Source organism: Drosophila miranda, chromosome XR (assembly GCF_003369915.1).
Source record: "Drosophila miranda strain MSH22 chromosome XR, D.miranda_PacBio2.1, whole genome shotgun sequence".
In the NCBI taxonomy this organism is placed as follows: Eukaryota; Metazoa; Arthropoda; class Insecta; order Diptera; family Drosophilidae; genus Drosophila; species Drosophila miranda.
The window spans coordinates 25,354,323-25,372,910 of NC_046674.1; the positions used below are offsets into that span (position 1 = coordinate 25,354,323).

General features: G+C 44.0%; 2 protein-coding genes across 4 annotated transcripts; one reads left to right on the forward strand and one right to left on the reverse strand.

Moving 5' to 3' along the window:
* Positions 1-50: 50 nt before the first annotated feature.
* On the reverse strand, positions 51-17,476 carry LOC108152183. Of its 3 annotated transcripts, none has more exons than XM_017281323.2 (3): positions 17,159-17,476; positions 15,255-16,194; positions 51-928 (listed from the first exon to the last, which is right to left on the reverse strand). In XM_017281323.2, exons 2-3 carry the CDS (start codon positions 15,796-15,798, stop codon positions 207-209), a joined length of 1,266 nt encoding a protein of 421 aa, XP_017136812.1. In that variant the 5' UTR covers positions 15,799-16,194; positions 17,159-17,476; the 3' UTR covers positions 51-206. The 3 variants fall into 3 exon arrangements, with proteins under 3 accessions (XP_017136812.1, XP_017136811.1, XP_017136814.1); XM_017281322.2 differs by having other exon boundaries at positions 15,255-16,256; XM_017281325.2 differs by lacking the exons at positions 15,255-16,194; positions 17,159-17,476 and adding an exon at positions 11,979-12,185.
* Positions 4,977-9,173, forward strand: LOC108152182 (zinc finger and BTB domain-containing protein 49). Its single transcript, XM_017281321.2, has 3 exons — positions 4,977-6,524; positions 6,593-7,382; positions 7,436-9,173. The coding sequence occupies exons 1-3, from the start codon at positions 5,265-5,267 to the stop codon at positions 8,032-8,034; spliced, it is 2,649 nt and encodes an 882-aa protein (XP_017136810.1). The 5' UTR covers positions 4,977-5,264; the 3' UTR covers positions 8,035-9,173.
* Positions 17,477-18,588: the final 1,112 nt, after the last annotated feature.

The window sequence follows — 18,588 nt, forward strand, 5'->3', positions numbered from 1 at the left end:
ATATTCATGCTGATCATGTCCTATCCATCAATGGTGGACAACAACAGCGATCGTTTTTCAAATACCTTCATAAAAAAAGGGCATTTCTTTTATTGTTTCTATGGCTTAGGTCTAAGAACAGTGGATACGTGCAACGAGTACATTTGAGTAGGGAATAAGAAAAAAAAAAACAAAAAAAATAATTGACAAATGTTCAGACGCCACACTCAGTACAACGAGCCGCGATGATGCAAATGCCGCAAGCGATGATCCAGCAGCTGGCGCTCATTCGAGAGCGACAGAGTGGAGGAGGAGCGATGCAGAGCGGGCAATATTTGGGGCCCGGCCTCACGCCCGTGTCCAGATGCCACGGTAACAGTGGTTTCGATGGGACCCACTCCCGCCGTGTTGCCCACGGCCCGGGAACGCAGCAAATTGTTCCGCAAGGCGGCACCTGAGCGCGTCGATTGCCGTCTAACCGAATTATTGAATGAGATCTGCAGCGAGAGGCGCTTCTGGGAGAGCGAGGCCAGGTGGTCTGGTGACAGTTCGATGACCTGAGGAACAGCAGCTGCCGCCAAGGCCATGGCGGCCGCTGTGGCAGCACTGTAGCTGGGCAGCGTGGAGGTGGGCGAGGCATTGCCGCAGTTGCAGGTGGCCGAGTTGAGCGAAATGTTGTCGACACTGCCATCGCCGTTGGCGTTCGTCTCCACCAGGCTGTATCCCACGGCCTGCTCCTTGCCGCCGCCATTGTCGTTGCACTCGAATATCTTGATGATGGGCACTACAGACGGAGTGAGTAGGATGCCTGCCTTCCGGAACTCCTCCAAGGCATCGTCGTAGGTGGGAAGGCCGGAGACTATGGTGTAGGAGGGTAACGATTCTGCCTCGTAGTCCGGCGGACAGCGGCGGCAGATTTCGATTGTGGGGTCGCTGTGATTGGCACGGTCTGAAATGTACAAATCGAAAAATAAAATAAACATAAACACACGCTCGTATACTTTTTACATCTCCCAAGTTCTTTGGATTGTCTCTCTTTAATGCAAAAGTGAACAATCATACGTATCAAATCAATTTTCTAAAAACTCCCAAGCTTATGGTCAGTCATCCCTCAGATACATACATAGTTAGATAACCAATACTATTTGGGGATTGCTGGGGGTTGCTGATCTATAGGAAATGTACATACGAAGTGCTTGTTTCTTTAAAAGCTTCACCTCGACCATGTGACCGACCGAGTGCAACCCAACCCTTAAAGGTGGTAAAAGTGTACCTTTTGCCGGATGGGAGTTAAAGAAGGTGAGTCAGCATCCAGCAATCCCAGTCGGGTCGGCTGCAGTGATGGAGTGGAGGCAACTGTTGATGCGGCAATCCTTTCCGGTGGCATAGTACAAGATTTTGAAGATAAGCCGCATGCTGGATGGCTTGAACAAACGGTGGAAATGGCACACGTTTCGTTTCACACCCTTTTTCTGTGAGGTGGGTGGCGGGGGGGGGCTTAAAGCCTGCCTGCGGGTCCCTTGTAGTCCTCCCAGAGCGGGCAGGCATTTTCACACCCACATGAATGAACCCACGGACGTTCACTTTTTGAGCAACACTCTGCCAGCTAACGAAATTAAATTGATGATGCACAAGGAGGCGGACGGAACGAAAATGAAATCACATTTGATGTCAGGTCCGGGTTGGGGTTGGGGATGGGGTGGGACATCGTTTGCCATATGGCGGGCAGAGTAGTTCGGAAGCTTCTCCCCTGCGACAACAGCTCAACATTTAAGCTTTTTTGTAATTTTCAATTGACTTGAGATAATTATGGGCCAGCTTACATCGAGCTTAAGCCGAGTGCAGGGAGTCGATTTAAATCTGATGTACAACGACCAGAATCTCTGGGGCTGTTTCAGGATTGTGGGAGAGTACTGAATACTGATTACCATCTCCATTGACATGATAAGCATTGGTGTGTTTCCAGAGCCATAAGAATTGGCGATGAAAACGAATTTAAGTAAAAACTTTTCGGGAAAAATTGAAGTTCTTTAAGTTGACGCAAACGAAAAACGCGTTGGACAGGCCCTGCGGCTGTTGGGCCGCTAACTACTTGACTTGATGAACTGCCAGCTCATATTCGTGAGCCCAGGGACATGGACACACTTCGCATTCGATTCCCCAAGCGGAGCTTGGCACAACAATAAAATGAAGTGCATCGTATAAGAGGGGAAAGCGGGGGAAGCGGGGGAAGATGGGGAAGCGCTAAAGAAAATAAACAAGGCGCAAAGTGGAAGTGTAAGTGCGTCGTGCATAAAACATTCGCCGCAAGCCATAAGCCAAAAACAAAATGGACACCAAATTTTTCACTAGTCAATATACTAAAGGTCGTGAGGACGCCACGCCACGCCACACCACACGGCCACAACATGAGGAGCATAAGCCAAGACGGGCCAGAGATATTTGGGCGTTCGCCATAACAACAAAACAGCAAAACAACAAAAAGTTAAACACACTTTATGTTGGGGCTACCGTCTTAGTGTGCTGGTGGGGCATGTAGAGAGGGGCAGACAGAGCGATGCGATGCGACGGGAGCACGTTGTGCGTTTTGTGGATTTGTGCTCCCCCCGCCGCCACCGCCGCCACCACCAACCAAAAGAGGGAAGAGCTCAGGCAACGAAAAGTGACGTGCCTAGGCCAGGCCGATGGTAATGGTGACAAGCCTGCCAGCAGACAAAAAAAAAAAAACAACAAAAACAACAAAAAAAAACAGGAGCAACCAAACGCTCTTTTTTTGGCTGGATGGATGCGAGGCGGGAGCCTGGTTCTATGGCTTTCGAGGCACGTAAGCAGTTTATCCCCGCACCAAACAAAAAAAAAGAGAGGAGAAAGGGGGGAACAAAAACTTCAGCCCACATTTTTGGATGCTGGGAGCTATCGTCGTTCGTTGTCCTTGGGGTTGGTAAACACGGCACCAAATTGCCGTTTAAATTTCTCCTCAATGTCTACGCTGGGGGCAAAGCGGCCTTGAAACATTATTGTGACTGGTACGTACATACATTTGCCTGGCCTGGGCTGCTGGGCTGCTGGGCGGCTGGGCGAGAAGGGTGCTTCTCCCAGGCCCAGCAACTTTATATTTGAAGTTGTGGCTGGAAGACATTGCCAGGGGAATCGTCAAGACAGGCGTTAAATGCTACCTATGCCTCCCATTGGACTCGGGTCCGGTCCATGTCAAGGGGTTTGGGGTTACTTTGGTAACTTATGGGTCTGTCTGGCACTTTTTCCTGTGCTGTGGCTGTGCATACTCCACCTGCTCTCCCGCTCACCTGCTCACCTGATCCCCTGCCCGCCTGCTTGCCTGCTCTTTGTTTAACTGATTAAACTCTTGCTCGAGCGAACATGCAAGTACATTTTCTGTTTTTAGGTTTTTGCGAAAGCCCCGTACCCGTTTGAAGCAAAAGGGACGGAAAAACATTTGTTGTTAGCCTCTTTCCGACCTAAACGCATGTCAAAATTGTAATGTTTTTTGTTTTAGCTGTAGGCAAGAAAAATTATGTTGGCCAGGATATGCCTAAGATCTTGCCCCACCGTTAACACAGTAACAATGCGAAGGAGCCGTCAGACTTCAACGAATCTGCCATCATCTACAACTGCAGCGTATTAAAACTACGAGTAACTGTTAAATTATTAGCAAGACAACCCATCCATATCAACAGGACTGGGGGCTCTATCTGCGTCTGGGCCTTGGCCTTCCTGCGCACACGAAAACCGAAATGAAGAAAAATTGGGGCATGTCAGTTAAAGGCAAAACAACAATAAAAAGGAAAAACCCCGACATGAAGACATCTTCCGCACAAGTAAACGAAACACGCGCCAGAAGCATCCAACATCCAACATCCCACATCCCACATCCAACAACCAACCCAACAACAAAACCAGACCAGACCAGCCCGGACCTAAGAAGTAATAAGTGTGTCTATTTGTTTGCAAATATTTCATTTCCTTTCCCGTGCCACCCTCACAAAAAGCGTATCTGGTGACAATGGCAGAGCTGGACAACGATGGAATCTCACGAATATCACATTTCCTTTGAAATTAAATTATATGCATAGTAGTATAGTAAAATATAGTAACTTTAATCGCAGCTGAGAACACTTTTTCGTGATCTATTTACAGTCCCTTCCGTTGAACGTTGAACTTGCTCAAAGTTCAACTAATACATTAAATGCAAACAGCGTGCGTTAACAAATCAAAAAAACAAAGAAGTCATTTATAAAATGCATAGCACACATGGTGCCTTGCCACCAAAGTGTTGAATGTTATTAAAAACAGTATAAACAACTTCCCTTCCTAGTGGGATCTGTTGTGGGTCGTGGCCGGATCCGCATCCGCGTCCGCGTCGCCGCTGGCTGTTCATAGGTACTAGGCGTTCCAACAAAAAGCAACGTATAACCACAAAGTACCACTTTGCCCTGCCTATGGGCGGTGTGGAGCAGATGCCATGCCGCAATTTTCAAATTGACTTTTGCACATGTTGCCGCCGTAACGAAAATGTGCGCCAACAATAGCATAGCATACATAAGTACATATGTATGTACATGTACATACATATGTATACTCGTACATAGCCACGAAAGTAGTGCCAAAAGAGGGCGAAATAATAAGAAAATGCATTGGCAGCAAAAGGCAGCTAAAAAACGTGCCAATTGAGCGCGTGAGAAGCATGAACAAATAGTTGTTTTTGTCAGAAAACAAAAAAAAACGTGGGTCAAAATCGAAGTATCCATCAAAACGGCATTAGTGGGCGCCAGCTGCGCTTTATATTGACTTTGAATTTGGTTTTTAAATTTCAACCGTCTTTGCACCAATATTCAAGTAAAGTAAAGTAGAGGTGGAGAAACATCGATGTTTAAAGACATCGCTTTTAGATTACTATCGATGATTTGCTCTATGTTTTTCCACCTCAAAGTGAACAGGGTTGCAAAGAGAACAGCGATCAAGCGGACGCACACCAACACACACACACACAGCCATACTTTTCTGCACACAACGCCAAGGGTAGGTATGTATTAATACAAAGCGCGCTCAAAGAACAAAAGAGAACGAATACAGAGAGACAGTGAGAGAGAGCGCAAGAGCAACATTGAAAAAAATCTGCTGCCAGCGGCGTCGGTGGATTTATTTGGCTCGCAATGCTGCGCCGCAGTTTTTGTTGTTAATTTGTACTCTACACTCCACTTAATTTTTAAAAGAAAAGCAAGCTGAAACAAATACAAACTGGGTAGTGAGTGTTTAAGTTGTTAAAAATGGCCAATGTTCCGGTGCCGATGCCGTCAGTGCTGAAAACAGCAAAAAAAACAAATGGAGACTCCGTCGCGGTGGCTGCGTCGTCGACTGCGGCGGCAGCGTTGGGTGACAACGAAGACTCGGAAGAGTCCGAGTTGGAGGAAGATGACGATTTGCTTGATGATCCCGACGATGTCGTTCTGCAAATTGACAGCGAAGACGAGGCCGAATTGGAGGCCCAGCGCATACGCTTGGTTGATATGAAAGCAGCGGCTGCGGCAGCGGCAGCGGCAGCAGAGACAGCAGCAACACCAACAAAGTCGCAGGTCAGTAACGGTAATCAGCAGAAGCAGCAGCATCAGCAGCAGCATCAAACGAATGACAAAGCAGCGTCCCGAAAACCTCGTGGACGTCCTCCTGGAACTGGCAACAAAAAAAAACAGAAAACATCGAGCAGCCCCCAGGCCTCCACAGCATCATCCCTGGTCGCCGCTCAGGTTTTGGCAGATGAGAAGTCGTATCGCTTCTTCTACAGTTGTACGCGCTGCTGCAACCACTACGGCGACGGACTGTCTCTCTCCCGGCACTTCCAGAAGGAGCACTCAGAGCAGGACTGCCATCAGGTCAAGCGCAAGCGTGGCAGAAGCAAAGTTTCCCCTAGTGGAATAGAGTCAACGCCTCCTCTCACTCTGTCCACCTTGAATGTAGGCTGTTTGAAGCCTTGTGCCCAGCTGCTCATACAAGGGGAATCCCTGTTGCAGCTTTGCCTGGCCTGCAACTCCCAGTTTGTGGATGTGAAACACTTTCAGCATCATCTGAGCGAGCAGCATGGCTTCTTCAAGTTGATCGTGCCTAAGGAGGAGCCCACTGAGGTGCCACCCACAGCTATGGTGACCATACCTGCTGCTATAGCCATGAGCAAGTCCAGTCAGCAGCTTCAGTTGCCCATCCCAGCACCGGACACCCCACCGCCCGAACAGGATGGCAAGGAACCGTCGGGGACTGGCTCGTGCACCGATAAAGATGATCTCGATATAATAAACGCCATGGTAGCCAAAATGGCAGCCGAGAGGGGCAAGCCGAACTGCGCTCCCAAGGTCAACAAGATGATTATTAAGCTGCCAGATGTGGCCAAGCGGGTCAAAAAATGTAAGGATCAGGAGGTAAAGACTCAACAAAAGGAAAGAGAGCACGAAACGCCAGAAAACGTGGAGAAACCAGAAAAAAAGAATCAGGAGAAGCCAGACCAAGCAGTGCCAGATCCGCTGCAGCGTCCAGAGGTGAGTTTGAATCTAGGGATACAGGCAATTGGAATTCTTATTCTTCTTGTTTCTCGTTTTTCACCCAGGAGCCCACTAACCCACCCAAGCGGAAGCGTGCTTGCAAACAATTATCACCGTCGCCCTCGGAGACAGAGAAAGAGATCAAAAAAGAGACGGAGCCAAGCGAGCGACGCATGCGCAAGACTCGAAACTTTGTCGACTATGTGATGGATGTGAAGGATGAGGAAGACGAAGACGAAAACGAAGAGGAGTCTGAGGGCTCCTCTGCCACAGTTTCGCCGCATAACAGCTCGAGCGACGAGAGCCTGGCGTCGATTAAACGGGAGTCAATAGAGGAGTCTCAGAGCACTGGTAGACCCATACACACTTGTAACTTTTGCGGCAAGACCTTTCAGCGCTTCTCACGCATGCAAGATCATCTGCGAATCCACACGGGCGAGAAACCCTTCATTTGCAATCATTGCGGAAGAGCTTTTCGGTTGAAGATGCGTCTCGCAGAGCATAAGCTGCGTCATCGTACTGAGAAGGCCTACCAATGCGAGATCTGTTCTATGCCCTTGGCCACCAAACAAGATCTATCACTGCATATGCGTCATCATAAGAACGACAGGCGGTACAAGTGCGACAAATGTGACAAAGGCTTTGTGCGAAGCTCCGACTTGGCCATCCATGTGAGAATTCACACCGGAGAAAAGCCCTATGCTTGTGATCTGTGCGGCAAGGCCTTCCGAGCTCGTCAGAATCTTGTGGTTCACCGACGTACTCATTTAGGCGACAAGCCGGTACAGTGTGAGCTCTGCGACAAACGGTTCGCAAGGAAGATTGACATGCGAGTGCACATGCGCAGGCATACAGGTGAGTAGACTATAATATTAGACATTCACTCGGAACTGAATATGGTTTTATAGGCGAAAAACCCTTTAACTGCGAGTCTTGTCAGCGTGGCTACTCCTCACGTGTGAATCTTCAGCGTCATCAAGAGCGCGAGCATGGCAAAGGCTCGCAGAAGCCAGAACGGACAAAGACGGGACAAGGAAAAGAGGCCAAGCCGGAGGAGGGAAACGAATCCATCCCTGAGAAAGAAGCAGAATCTAAGACAGAGAAACGAACAGAACCCAAAGACAAAGCTAATCTGCGCCGTCCGCGGCGTGAGAAGTTGCAGAAAAAGATCGCTGCCCAGGAAAAGCTACTGAATGATCTGAAGCGCAGCCTAAGGTCCTTGCCGGACATACCCGAAGAGTCTTCCACAGGGAAGAACGAATTGGACATGTCTAAATTTCCAGCCGATGCCGGGGCTGGCTGTGTCCCTCCCGCTCAGGTGTCAGTCACAGTCTCCATGCAAGTGGAGGCCGCAGCTAATGTGGAAGACGATGAGATCACGCCGGAGAAAGAGAATGCTTTGTCCAGCGGCTCTCCGGTCGATGGCAAGTCCAAGACCAATCGAAAGATTACGAGTTACTTTACCGTCGTTGGCCAGAAGGCGGAGATGAATAACCTAAAGACTTAAGATCAGGATCAGCTACTCTTACTCATTACTTTAAGATGCCACTGTACTTGGAAGTTGCGGATAAGTTTCCCTAGCGTAGCGTACACCTCGCAATGTGTATTTTTTGGATTTGCAATGCAATTTGCAGCAGGGATTAAGTATTCTTTTTATACCATTTATTCATAACTATTAACGTGAAGTGAAAATTGAATTATTATAATTTTGTGGTTTGAAGGAAGAGAAGCCCAAAAAGCACATATTCGACGTTGTGAAGTAACATATAATCCTCGAGAACAAGAAAAGACTACTTTTAAAAAGAATAATGATATTTGATATGAAAAACAAGCAAGAGACTGCAGAGTATATTTTTTATACATAAATACAACTATATTTACATAGACGGAGCAACTTTTGTGAACAAACGTAAAATTTAAAATATCAATAGATTATCTTATAAGCAAACAAATCATGAAAAATGTTCGCAAACTCTCAAGGAAATTAGAGTAGCTTTGACGAACTTTGACTGTAAATAACTGAAATATCACGAAAATCCTTCGCAGGCACTACTGTCTCAACGAAGAGTCTATACTGAAGAAGTTACCATTTCGTTCAATCTTATCGTGTTACTCTATTCACTGAATACTAGATGTGTAAGCAAATGCGAACAGTACCCCATAGCTATCACTCGATTTGTCAATCGAACAAACAGAATGGAATTTTTTGAATTGCATACTAAAATTGGCTACACAAGTCATTGAACATTCAATTGAAATATGCGCACTTAACAACTAAATATACTCATATTCCAAAACAAATACAATTTAAATGTAATCATATTATTCGTAAATATAAGCCACCAAAATCGATTCGGGAGAACGTTCGTTTCCCCGAACAACCCTCAGATCTATCTCAGAAGAATATTTACTGTATTTATTTTACATGCATTTATCTCACGATATTTACTTAATTTCTCGAATTATAAGTTAAGTGAAAAAGACGATGAACAAAGAGTCGAAAAGGTTTTGCTTGAACGGTTTTTTTTTTTAAATTTAATTTGAAGACATTTATTTTGTCCACTTACTTTATAGAATCTACTATAGAACTTCTCATTCTTTAGTAACTAAGAGAGTTCCCTGAATATACGATATTTTTATAATTTACTTTATCGACCTGAATTATATGTCATTTGCAAATTGTTGCGCTTTTTTACTTCAACCCCCAAATTCGCAATTACCTGAATGGGGTGTGTGTGTGTGTGTGTGTGTGTGTGTGTCTATATGTGGCTGCCTCGACGGCCTTTAGTTTTGGGGGAAAACGAGAGGACGCTGCCACAGCAGCTGCTGTTTCAGGCTACAGGGCTGCAGTACCAGCCCTTTGTCAATTTTACAGCACTTTCAGATATTGCTCGAGAGGACTGGGGTGGACTGATAGCATCTAGAGAGTAAATTCAGGACGACAGTTTGTCATTTGTAATGGGGTTCTATGCGGTCCATTTCATAGTGCCAACGGGGTTGGATTCAAGAGAGAGAGAGAGATAATAAACAAGAAGGGGTGATAAAGAGAGATAGAGGGAGAGAGAGAGAGACTGAGAGAGCGATTCAGGAAGAACTGTTGATCGAAATATCGACATATAGCAAGGAGTATTTACTGCTATATCGATATTTAGCGATTTAAATTGTCTATTAAAAGCAGAGCAGAAATTGAGAAACACTTCACCTTTTGACAAAAACGGCACGGATTTCGTGCCAAGCCAATATTTGTTTCTATATATTTACAGCTATATCTATTCCATTTCGTATCCTTCATTTGCATATTTTTGTATCGTTGACATTTTCATTCTACTTGGAATTTGAAGCTGAAAAAACCAATTTCCTTGCTAACATTGCCTTTTTCTATTTTGGCCGTGGGACTTGCTTATCATCTAAGCGCTGCAATGACAATTTATTCTGTTTTGTTATCTTTAAACAAGCGAATAACAGAGAGAATGGAGGGAAGAAAAATGCAAACGGAAGCCCAAGCAGAACAAAAACCATCAGACTTTTCCATGCAGCATGCGCTTTCAATACAATAGTACTCATACGAAGAGTGGTACCGTCTGCTTTAGACGGTTCTGTTGGCTGGTTGGTTGGTTGGTTCGTGTGTACGAGCACATACATATTTCCAAAAATCAACGTGACACCTCATACACACACGAGCGCGGAGTTGTGGCTGTGTAAAAATATGCAAATTAAGTGTGTGGCGACTTTTGTTGCAGCCGTTCTTGTGTAGAAAGAATAAAAAGTGGGCGATAGCAAGCGAAAGAAAGAAAACCATGGTAAAACGATAGTTGAGTTTCGGACTACAAGATACCCGTGATATTGTCACAGATATTGACAAATGTTATAAATCAAAGCCAATATCATCATTATTCGATTGTATATATATAACGCTCGAACGAATGGGTTTTTTATACATCGCTATATCTGATCAGAGATCAGAGCAGAGAGTCAAGATCAAGAACAAGTGCACCTAAAGAAAGCTGAAGCTTCTCCGCCTTTCTGCTTCTCTGTTGCGTACATTTGAGCGAAGAGAGTATACCTTTGTGTCGGCTGTAAACTCCATCACGCATACACATTATTCGGGCTGGCGGCTCTAGATAGCTCAGCATGGAAAAATGAGTATACGCCCCGCTGTACACTCAGCCAGCGACGCGGACGCATGTGTTTGTGCGATGATCGCACAAGTCTGCGTCGCCTGTGTTTTTGAGGCTGGCTCGTCAGCGTTTTTACACTTTTATGTTGTTGGCTTTTAATTGAATTTCGTTTTAGTTTCAGTCTCAGTCACCGAGTCAGACATTGACTTCTTTTTCTCTTTCTTTTTCTTGCTCGGCTGTGGTCTCGTTAACATGCAACTGAGAGGCGGCGGCGGCGGCAGCGTCGGCAGCGGCGTCAGTGGAACGTGTTTTCGCCTTCTTTCTCTCCCGTTCTAAATTCTAGTCTCTGTTAGTGCTGTTAGTTCTGCTGCTGTGGCGTCTCTCTTGATTCTGGTTGCTTTGTTTGTGCTGGTCTCAGCTCTTTGTTTGAGCCGGTTTGCCGTCTCCTATCTGCCTGCGATTGTGTTTGCACAGCGGGAGAGCCGCAATGTCACGTTGTACAACCCGAAAGCGCGCGCGTCTTTTGACATTTGAAGTTTTTGAATTGCCAACGTTCGTTTCGTCCGTTTCGTTGCTTTAAAGATTTATGACGATTTTTTACGATTAAGTTTAGGTTTATTATATTCGAAATGTGTAAATCGTCAGTGACCAGTATTTTTTGATTTTTAAAAATAAAAAACAGCTAGGATTCTCGCTCTCTTCCACAATATATATCTATTAAACATTATTTGTAAGTCCTGTTGACAGCTCACATTCAAATTATTTATCCATTAATCATGCAATCGTTCGTGTCACAAAAACCAAAAATAAAGCTTAAAATACATTCGAGTTCATTTCCAGTCGACTCCGAAGAGTAGAAAATACGAAAAAATTGAAATGAAAGCTAAAAAACCAACCAAACAAACGTAAATGAATCAGAGCATCGTAAACACGACTCTGTCGAAAAAAATGCAAAATGGTAGAAATGTTTAATGTCCGGATACTGCGGGACTGAGCAGAAGAGAAAGAGCGACATTAAGAGTGACAGATATAGAGTGAGGATAGAGATACAGATGCAAAGAGAGGAAGAGAGAGAGAGAGCGAGAGAGAGAGAGAGAGTGAGAGGGATAGAGTGAGTGCAACTAACCGCTGAGTGTGCATAATTTATAAAGCTAATTAAACGCGCATTTAACTAATTAAAAATATAGCGCGCTTCAATTATTGAAATATGCTGCAAAATTATGATAAAGTCCAAAAGAGCCAAAGATAAATATTTGCCATTAAAGTGCGAATGTATGTGCACTGTGTGCTCTCGCTGTGTCGTAGTGTGTGTGAGGCTGAAAAATCTGATTACCTGGCCGAATATTGAAGTCCCGAATGCATGAATGTATGTAATATGTACAATGTATGTGCACAATGTACATATATCAAAATGAACATCACGTATCCGACACGTATGACGCGAAAGCGGTGAGGGTTCAAGCTAATTTTTGTGCTGGCTTTTTGGCTTTTAGCAAACAAACACTAATTAACATTTCGATATGCCGCCGCACCGAGAGAAGCAGAGAGAGAGAGAGAAAATAGCGAGCGATGGGGCGTGTGGGATAGGAGAGATCTGCTGCTTTACAATCACAGCCACTGCTGCTTGCCGATGCAAAAACAGTTTCAATTAAGCAATTAGCGCCATTGAAATGAACCAAAATCGTTTCGTTTCGTTTCGTGCCTTATAAACCGAGCAATCAAGTCGATTTGTAGGGCTAACGAAGATGTGATGTTTTGCAAGGCTCTCTTTTCACCATCATCTCTTTTCTGCAATCTATGTACATCTGATACAGTGGTGCAATTTCCGATTCAGTTTTATGGCGCATAGAGTAGAGTAGAGGCAGAGTATCTGGAAGTCTACTCGAACACATTTGCAACTTATTTGCGCTAAGCTTATTAGGTGCATTACTAATACAAATGTTGACTGCCATTTTAGTGGCTGATGCTAATTTGCGCAACATTTTTGGGCACATTTCAGTTAGCATATTTATGCGAATTTCGCGCTTCGATTCAATTCAAGACACAAATTGAAAACAACAAATAGCATTTGCATACATAGAAACAGCAGTACATCCCCTCCGTATAAGCCTTGATCCTATACATCCAAAAATAAGCAGCTTACGGCTTTGTTGTCTGCTGTGCAAACCGTTCTCCGTTGACGTCACTCCCTCCCATGCATTATATAAAGCAGCTTAATGCGACTCCATCACGGTGTAGGGGAGGCTGAAGTGAAAGTCGGAATCCAGTTCAAGACGAACTAAAGTGGGCATTGGCCCTGTGCCTGTGCCTGGGCCTGGGCCTGTGCCTGAATATGCATCATCGCCGTCGCCATTGCCATTGCCAATGCAATTTGCACTTTAATAAACTCGATGAATCGTTAATTACTTTTACAAATTTAATTAATTTTGCACGGATATATTTAATTAACGGTTTGCAAAGCGTAATTCCCGGTATACCCAACTTGATTAGAATGGTAACAAAAAGTTTTCATTGAATCAAACAGACATTGCTCAGGTGTCGGGAAGGTGTCGATGAGAAAGTGATTCTCCTGAGATTCTCCATTTCAACCCGTGACAAAATAGACCCCAAACTCAAATCTGAACCGATTTTGAGGTAGGTAGGTTAAAGTAAAGTAGGATTTCCATTGGGTCTAGCCGACCAGAAAAAGGCGTCGGCTGGAAACAATAAGTGGTGATGCCGCACACAAAGATCTGGGATGAAAAAGCATCAAAAATAACAACAGGCCGAGTGGCGGTGGACAACAATAACGATGGCAAGATAAGCAAATCATTAAACGGAAATTAAACAGCCGTGAACCAAAATGAACGGCTGACATGTCGCGACCCGTCGCTCATACGCACTGTTGTCTGGCCGTACATGAGTGACGTCTGACTGGATAAGGATTTCCCATTGTCTTTTCTGGCAACCACTCACCCCGAAAACTCCACGTTGAAAATTTTAATAAGCGTAATTTACGACATAATATATTGTTATTTGGTCGAGCTGAAGTCTCCTTCAGAGCCACCCATCAACGGCAACATCACTTGTTTTGTGTATTCTATAATTAAATATAGATTGTTTGAACAACTCGGCAAGAAACGTGTTTCGGCACTGGGTAAATACAACAAAAAAAAGGTGGAAAAAGTATTAAAAAAACCATATTGTGAATGGGCCAAAGATCAAAATTGGACTTAGATATGGAAACTAGTGGCTAGTGCAAAAAACTATCAAGAGGGATAATAAAATGCAATAGACGAACACAGACGAAGAGACAAATGATTGAACTACTCCGTGGCAACATTTTCTAAATAGTTGCATACTCGTATCTGCAAGGATGTGGCAAGGTAATAAGGATTTTGTGTGAATCTGAAGGGAAATAAAATAGAGGAGTCAACCTCGAGCAGCAGCACTTTGGGATGTTCATATAAGTACGTACGCACACAATTGACAGCTTGTCAGTCGGGCAGTGCAAGACAAGAAAATTTTAATTAATTAACACACATTTGCCTTGTAATTGAGAGGCGAGCCAGCCAGTGGAGTGGAGTGGAGAGGAGAGGAGAGGAGCTCGAGATGTTGGCAACAGCAGCAGCAGCAGCAGCAGCAAAAGCAATGCTCGATTCCCCCTCGAAATGGACCACTTGACTGCAACTTTAATTAACTGAAAGCGTTATGTTTGTTTTTGAAAGTGGCCAAAGGCAAACACAATGACAGTGGGCGAAGGGGTTCTTCCCGGGCCAAATGGCAGTGTCTTGACTTAGTTCCTCTCTCTCTCTCTCCCTCCCTCTCTCTCTCTCTCTCTCTATCTATGATTTTATCGTTGTGTCGGTCCTAGTCTGAATGTTTAATCATTGTAGTTGGAAATTTATTGGACTAATTGCCTTATAATTTATATTAAATTGAAGGCTGGACAGAATATGATAAATCTTTAGTTGTCTGGCATTCCGTAGCAGCTTCTGCTTTGTGGCTTCTAATTATTATTATTTTGCGAATTGTTTAGCCAAACAAATAGCCGACTAGAGATATACATGTGCTGGCCGACCCCTGAATATTCTTGGCCATTTAATACTCAAGCGTGTGCCTTTGTTTCCAAGTCACAAGACATGATTCTGGATTGTGCTAAATAAATACAAGCTGCAAATTTCAATTTCCCCTATGTGAGTCATTCCCCCTTCTCCGCTACCCCCACCGACACCGCTCCTTCACCGTTTCCGTCTCCGTCTCCGTTCTATTCTATTTTTATATTTATTTTCTATTTTTATTTGTTTTTGAAACCTTCTTTTCTGGCAGACTTTGCTTTGCTTCTGGTACTTTGGCACTTTTGTTTATTTGATTTTATCGCTTGCTATTATTGTGTTTTTGTTCTCTGTTCCTCCCCCTCTCACGGAGCTCCAAGTCTAGCCTTTAGTCACCCATCTGAATGGGTTTCCACTTGTAGCCCACGTCTGATTCAGACTCCAGACTCGTCTTGCAACTCGCAGGAAACGCTAATGTACATATGTATGTAGATTATTTAATGAATTTGTTCATCTCTTTGTGAGAGGAACCACGTGTGATTGATTGAGGATGGGCCTCCTGTACGCCGACTTACATGAATTCTTCCACTGCTGGAACTTGTGGTACACAAAGCACGCACAGATGAAGAAGATCACGAATACGATGAGAAGAGTCAGAATAACACCAATCCAGATATCGCTGACGACGTGGGCAAAGTCCTGGCCATCGTCACCGGTATATATCCTCGATCCGTGGGCAATATGCGGCGGCGGGGCCCGCGCAGCGGGCAGCACATCGCTGAAAAGCAAATCGTCGGTCACATCGGTGGCGCCGCCACTCAGATTGATCTCGACCTCCTGGCGGTCGATGGTGAAGTTGCCCAAAGCCGAGTCCAGGCCCAGAGCCAGCTGTTCGAGCTTATTGATGAGAATGGAGTAGTTGCCGGGCAGATCAAAGCCGCCCAGATCCAGTTTCTCCCCGCTGCTGGTCGCTGTCACATTTAAGGCACTTGTGGCATTGGTACCCTCAGGCAGTGTGGTGGTGGTGGCGGCTCCAATCGATGCAGACTCATGACTGCTGTCCTCGAGGCCCGCCAGCAGCGTGCCCGTGAAGTTGAGAGCTTTCAGTAGATCAGCCATGTCGGAGAGCCTTCGGATTGGGTCTGAATTAGATAGCTTGCGTTCCGCGATTCTTTCGTTTCTCAGCCGCGATCTTGGAGCTTCATTTCATGACTGAAAACACTCCACGAGTGTAGTGTTGCAAATTTTCTGGGCCGATTTTTTGGTGGCTACTCCCGGTTGGCATATGGATTTTGCTTTATTTGATCTGCTTCCACTAGCTTTATGTCATTTTTCACTCTGCCACTAATTGTGTTAACGCGCCGGTGTTAATTCGTCTTACGCATCCCCGACCAACGCGCACGGCTTCTGTATTAAAAGTTGGCTCCCAGATATCGTTGCTGTTGCTCGCAGCCCCACTCCGTGGCTGTTATTGCTGCTGATTTGTTGTTCAAATATTGATCGCTGGCTTTAAATCTGGGCAAAAAGCGTATGCATCTCCTTCGTATATTTATATCTACCTACAAGTACACATGCACCTGTGTACATGTATGTGGATTCGTTTTATTGATTTGCCAAGTGGAAATGAGGGAAAACATTTGTCATGCCTCTGCGCTTTGCTCTGTTTCACTTAATCTCTGCCACTCTGGGCAGCAATATCGTCGTGTATTTGCCTCGCTAATTCGCGATGGCACCTAAGGTTCACAAAAGCCAGGGGAGCGCACGTGCGATCTGTCTTGTCTGGTCTTCGAGTGCAGCTCTTTATGAATGAGAGATGAGCTGAGACTGGGGCTCGAAGGTGAATTTGGACACATTATTGATTCAAAAAGGGATCCCGAAGTGTCCTGTAGTGGTGGCCCCCTGATATATTCCAATTCCATTCACAATCGCCTGTGTTATATTTAAACAGCAGTCAATTAGGCCAATTGTTTACGCAATTCATAAAACATTCATTGCAACAAAGGGAAGGTCCATTGTTATTCAGCCCAGACTAGATATCAGGGCACTTATGTATTTATAATTATATGTATATGTATGGGTATAGAAAGCGAACCAGGCGGAGAAGGGTGTGCAATTATTGAATAAATCAAGTGGAAAATATCAAGTTTTCAATGCACACAAAACAAGTGGATGCTGACTCAGAAAACTGGAGGCTTAGGCTAGAAAACCAGGCCGGACTCAGATGATACTGTTGCCAATGGGCAAGTGAGTTTAAATACATACTCGTATGTGTATGTACTTGTAAGACGACACCCTTTCACTCACAACCAGAACATTATGAGTCTTTGAACTATTTGATCCGCTGATCAGTGATCAAATTGATCAATGATTGAACAGCATTGTAGACTTGTACTTTCCCTTAACCAGATCTTTTTCCTAAAACAGAGCTAAAGACAAAGCCAGAACAATGAGTATTACATTTCCAGTAAGCTTACTATACCTAAATATTTTGTTAATATTTGTAGTCGTATATTTGCACAGTTTTTTCACACTTTTCAGTATTCTGTCTTTAATCAATTGAACTTTATATGGGAATGTCTTTTGGTCTGGTTTTTTTCTGACAAATTTTGTTTTCGTTGACAGACACGGCCGATCGAACAACTTGCAGAGAATTTATAATCGCTTTTCCCTCAATCAGTCGCTCAATCAAGTGAACTCGCGCGCTTTTTTACAGCAATTAAAACGCTCTTCTTGGGATTCTCAGTTATAGCCAAGTTAAAACCAACCAGTTCATCAAGCCAACCGACGTCAGCCGACTGCGACTGCCACTGCGTCGACGTATGCAACAACTGCGACTGTGGCGGCGTGTTCCGTGCCTATCTAGAAGCAGCGCAAAAATCCGAATGCCGAATGAATGACTGCGCCAGTAACTAACGGATTGCCGCTAGCAGGGTCTGAAAAGAAGTCTCCAAGAAACCAAAACGGCTGAAACAGCATGATGTTTGGGGACCACCATAATCATTTTCCCTTCTTCTACACATTTCAGATATTGGTTTAGTAAGATCTAGATTCATATCATATAAAAATGTATTACCTTGGTTTATACATATGTATATTGCATGGTACAGCTTCCTGTAGTTAATTCTAATAATTGATATTCTAATTACGTACATACATATATAAATGTAATCTTTTGATATATTTTGTGGGCAGACCAACCGGCTTTTATATACTATATGTGTATGTATGTACATTTGCCTCTTTATATTAAGCCATAATTTCTCACAATTCTAATACATTAATAAAACATAAAACTGGCAGTAGCAAACGAGTATTTGCATTTGATGTACTTATTCTGCTTTCCCCGCCAGCTTTTCTAATCCTCATGTATATTCCACTTCTATTGAATATAATTTGTATATAATTTTATGCATTGAAACTATTTTGCCGAGCTGTAAGTATTCTTTGTCCGATTTTGATTGTAACAAATTTAGACAACATTGCAGGGCTTTTTGTGGCAGCCAAGTTTAAAATGTTTTAAACTAATTCCAATTGATTTGTTTCAATGCAAGTTCCTGTACCGCCCAACTGAATTTCGAATTTACTAAAATATATTCGTGCGTGATATAAGCACCAATTACACCGCATTCCGAGCGGACTGAGTACCGATGTGATTGAGATAATTGAAAAAATCATTTAATTATTGCGCGCATCACTTTTCTTTTGGTATAAATATACATGTACAATACCGAATAGTAATCAAAATTAATAATTGATTAAATTAGCGTGCAAGAGAATATTTATGTTTGTTTTAATGCCAACTAAATGATATATTAGCACACACCTGAAAGCCATTTCCATAGCCTAGAATTCCTAATGTATTTATTTAGATTTCCAGGTCAGTTCCGTGTGCATTCCAGCATTCCAGCA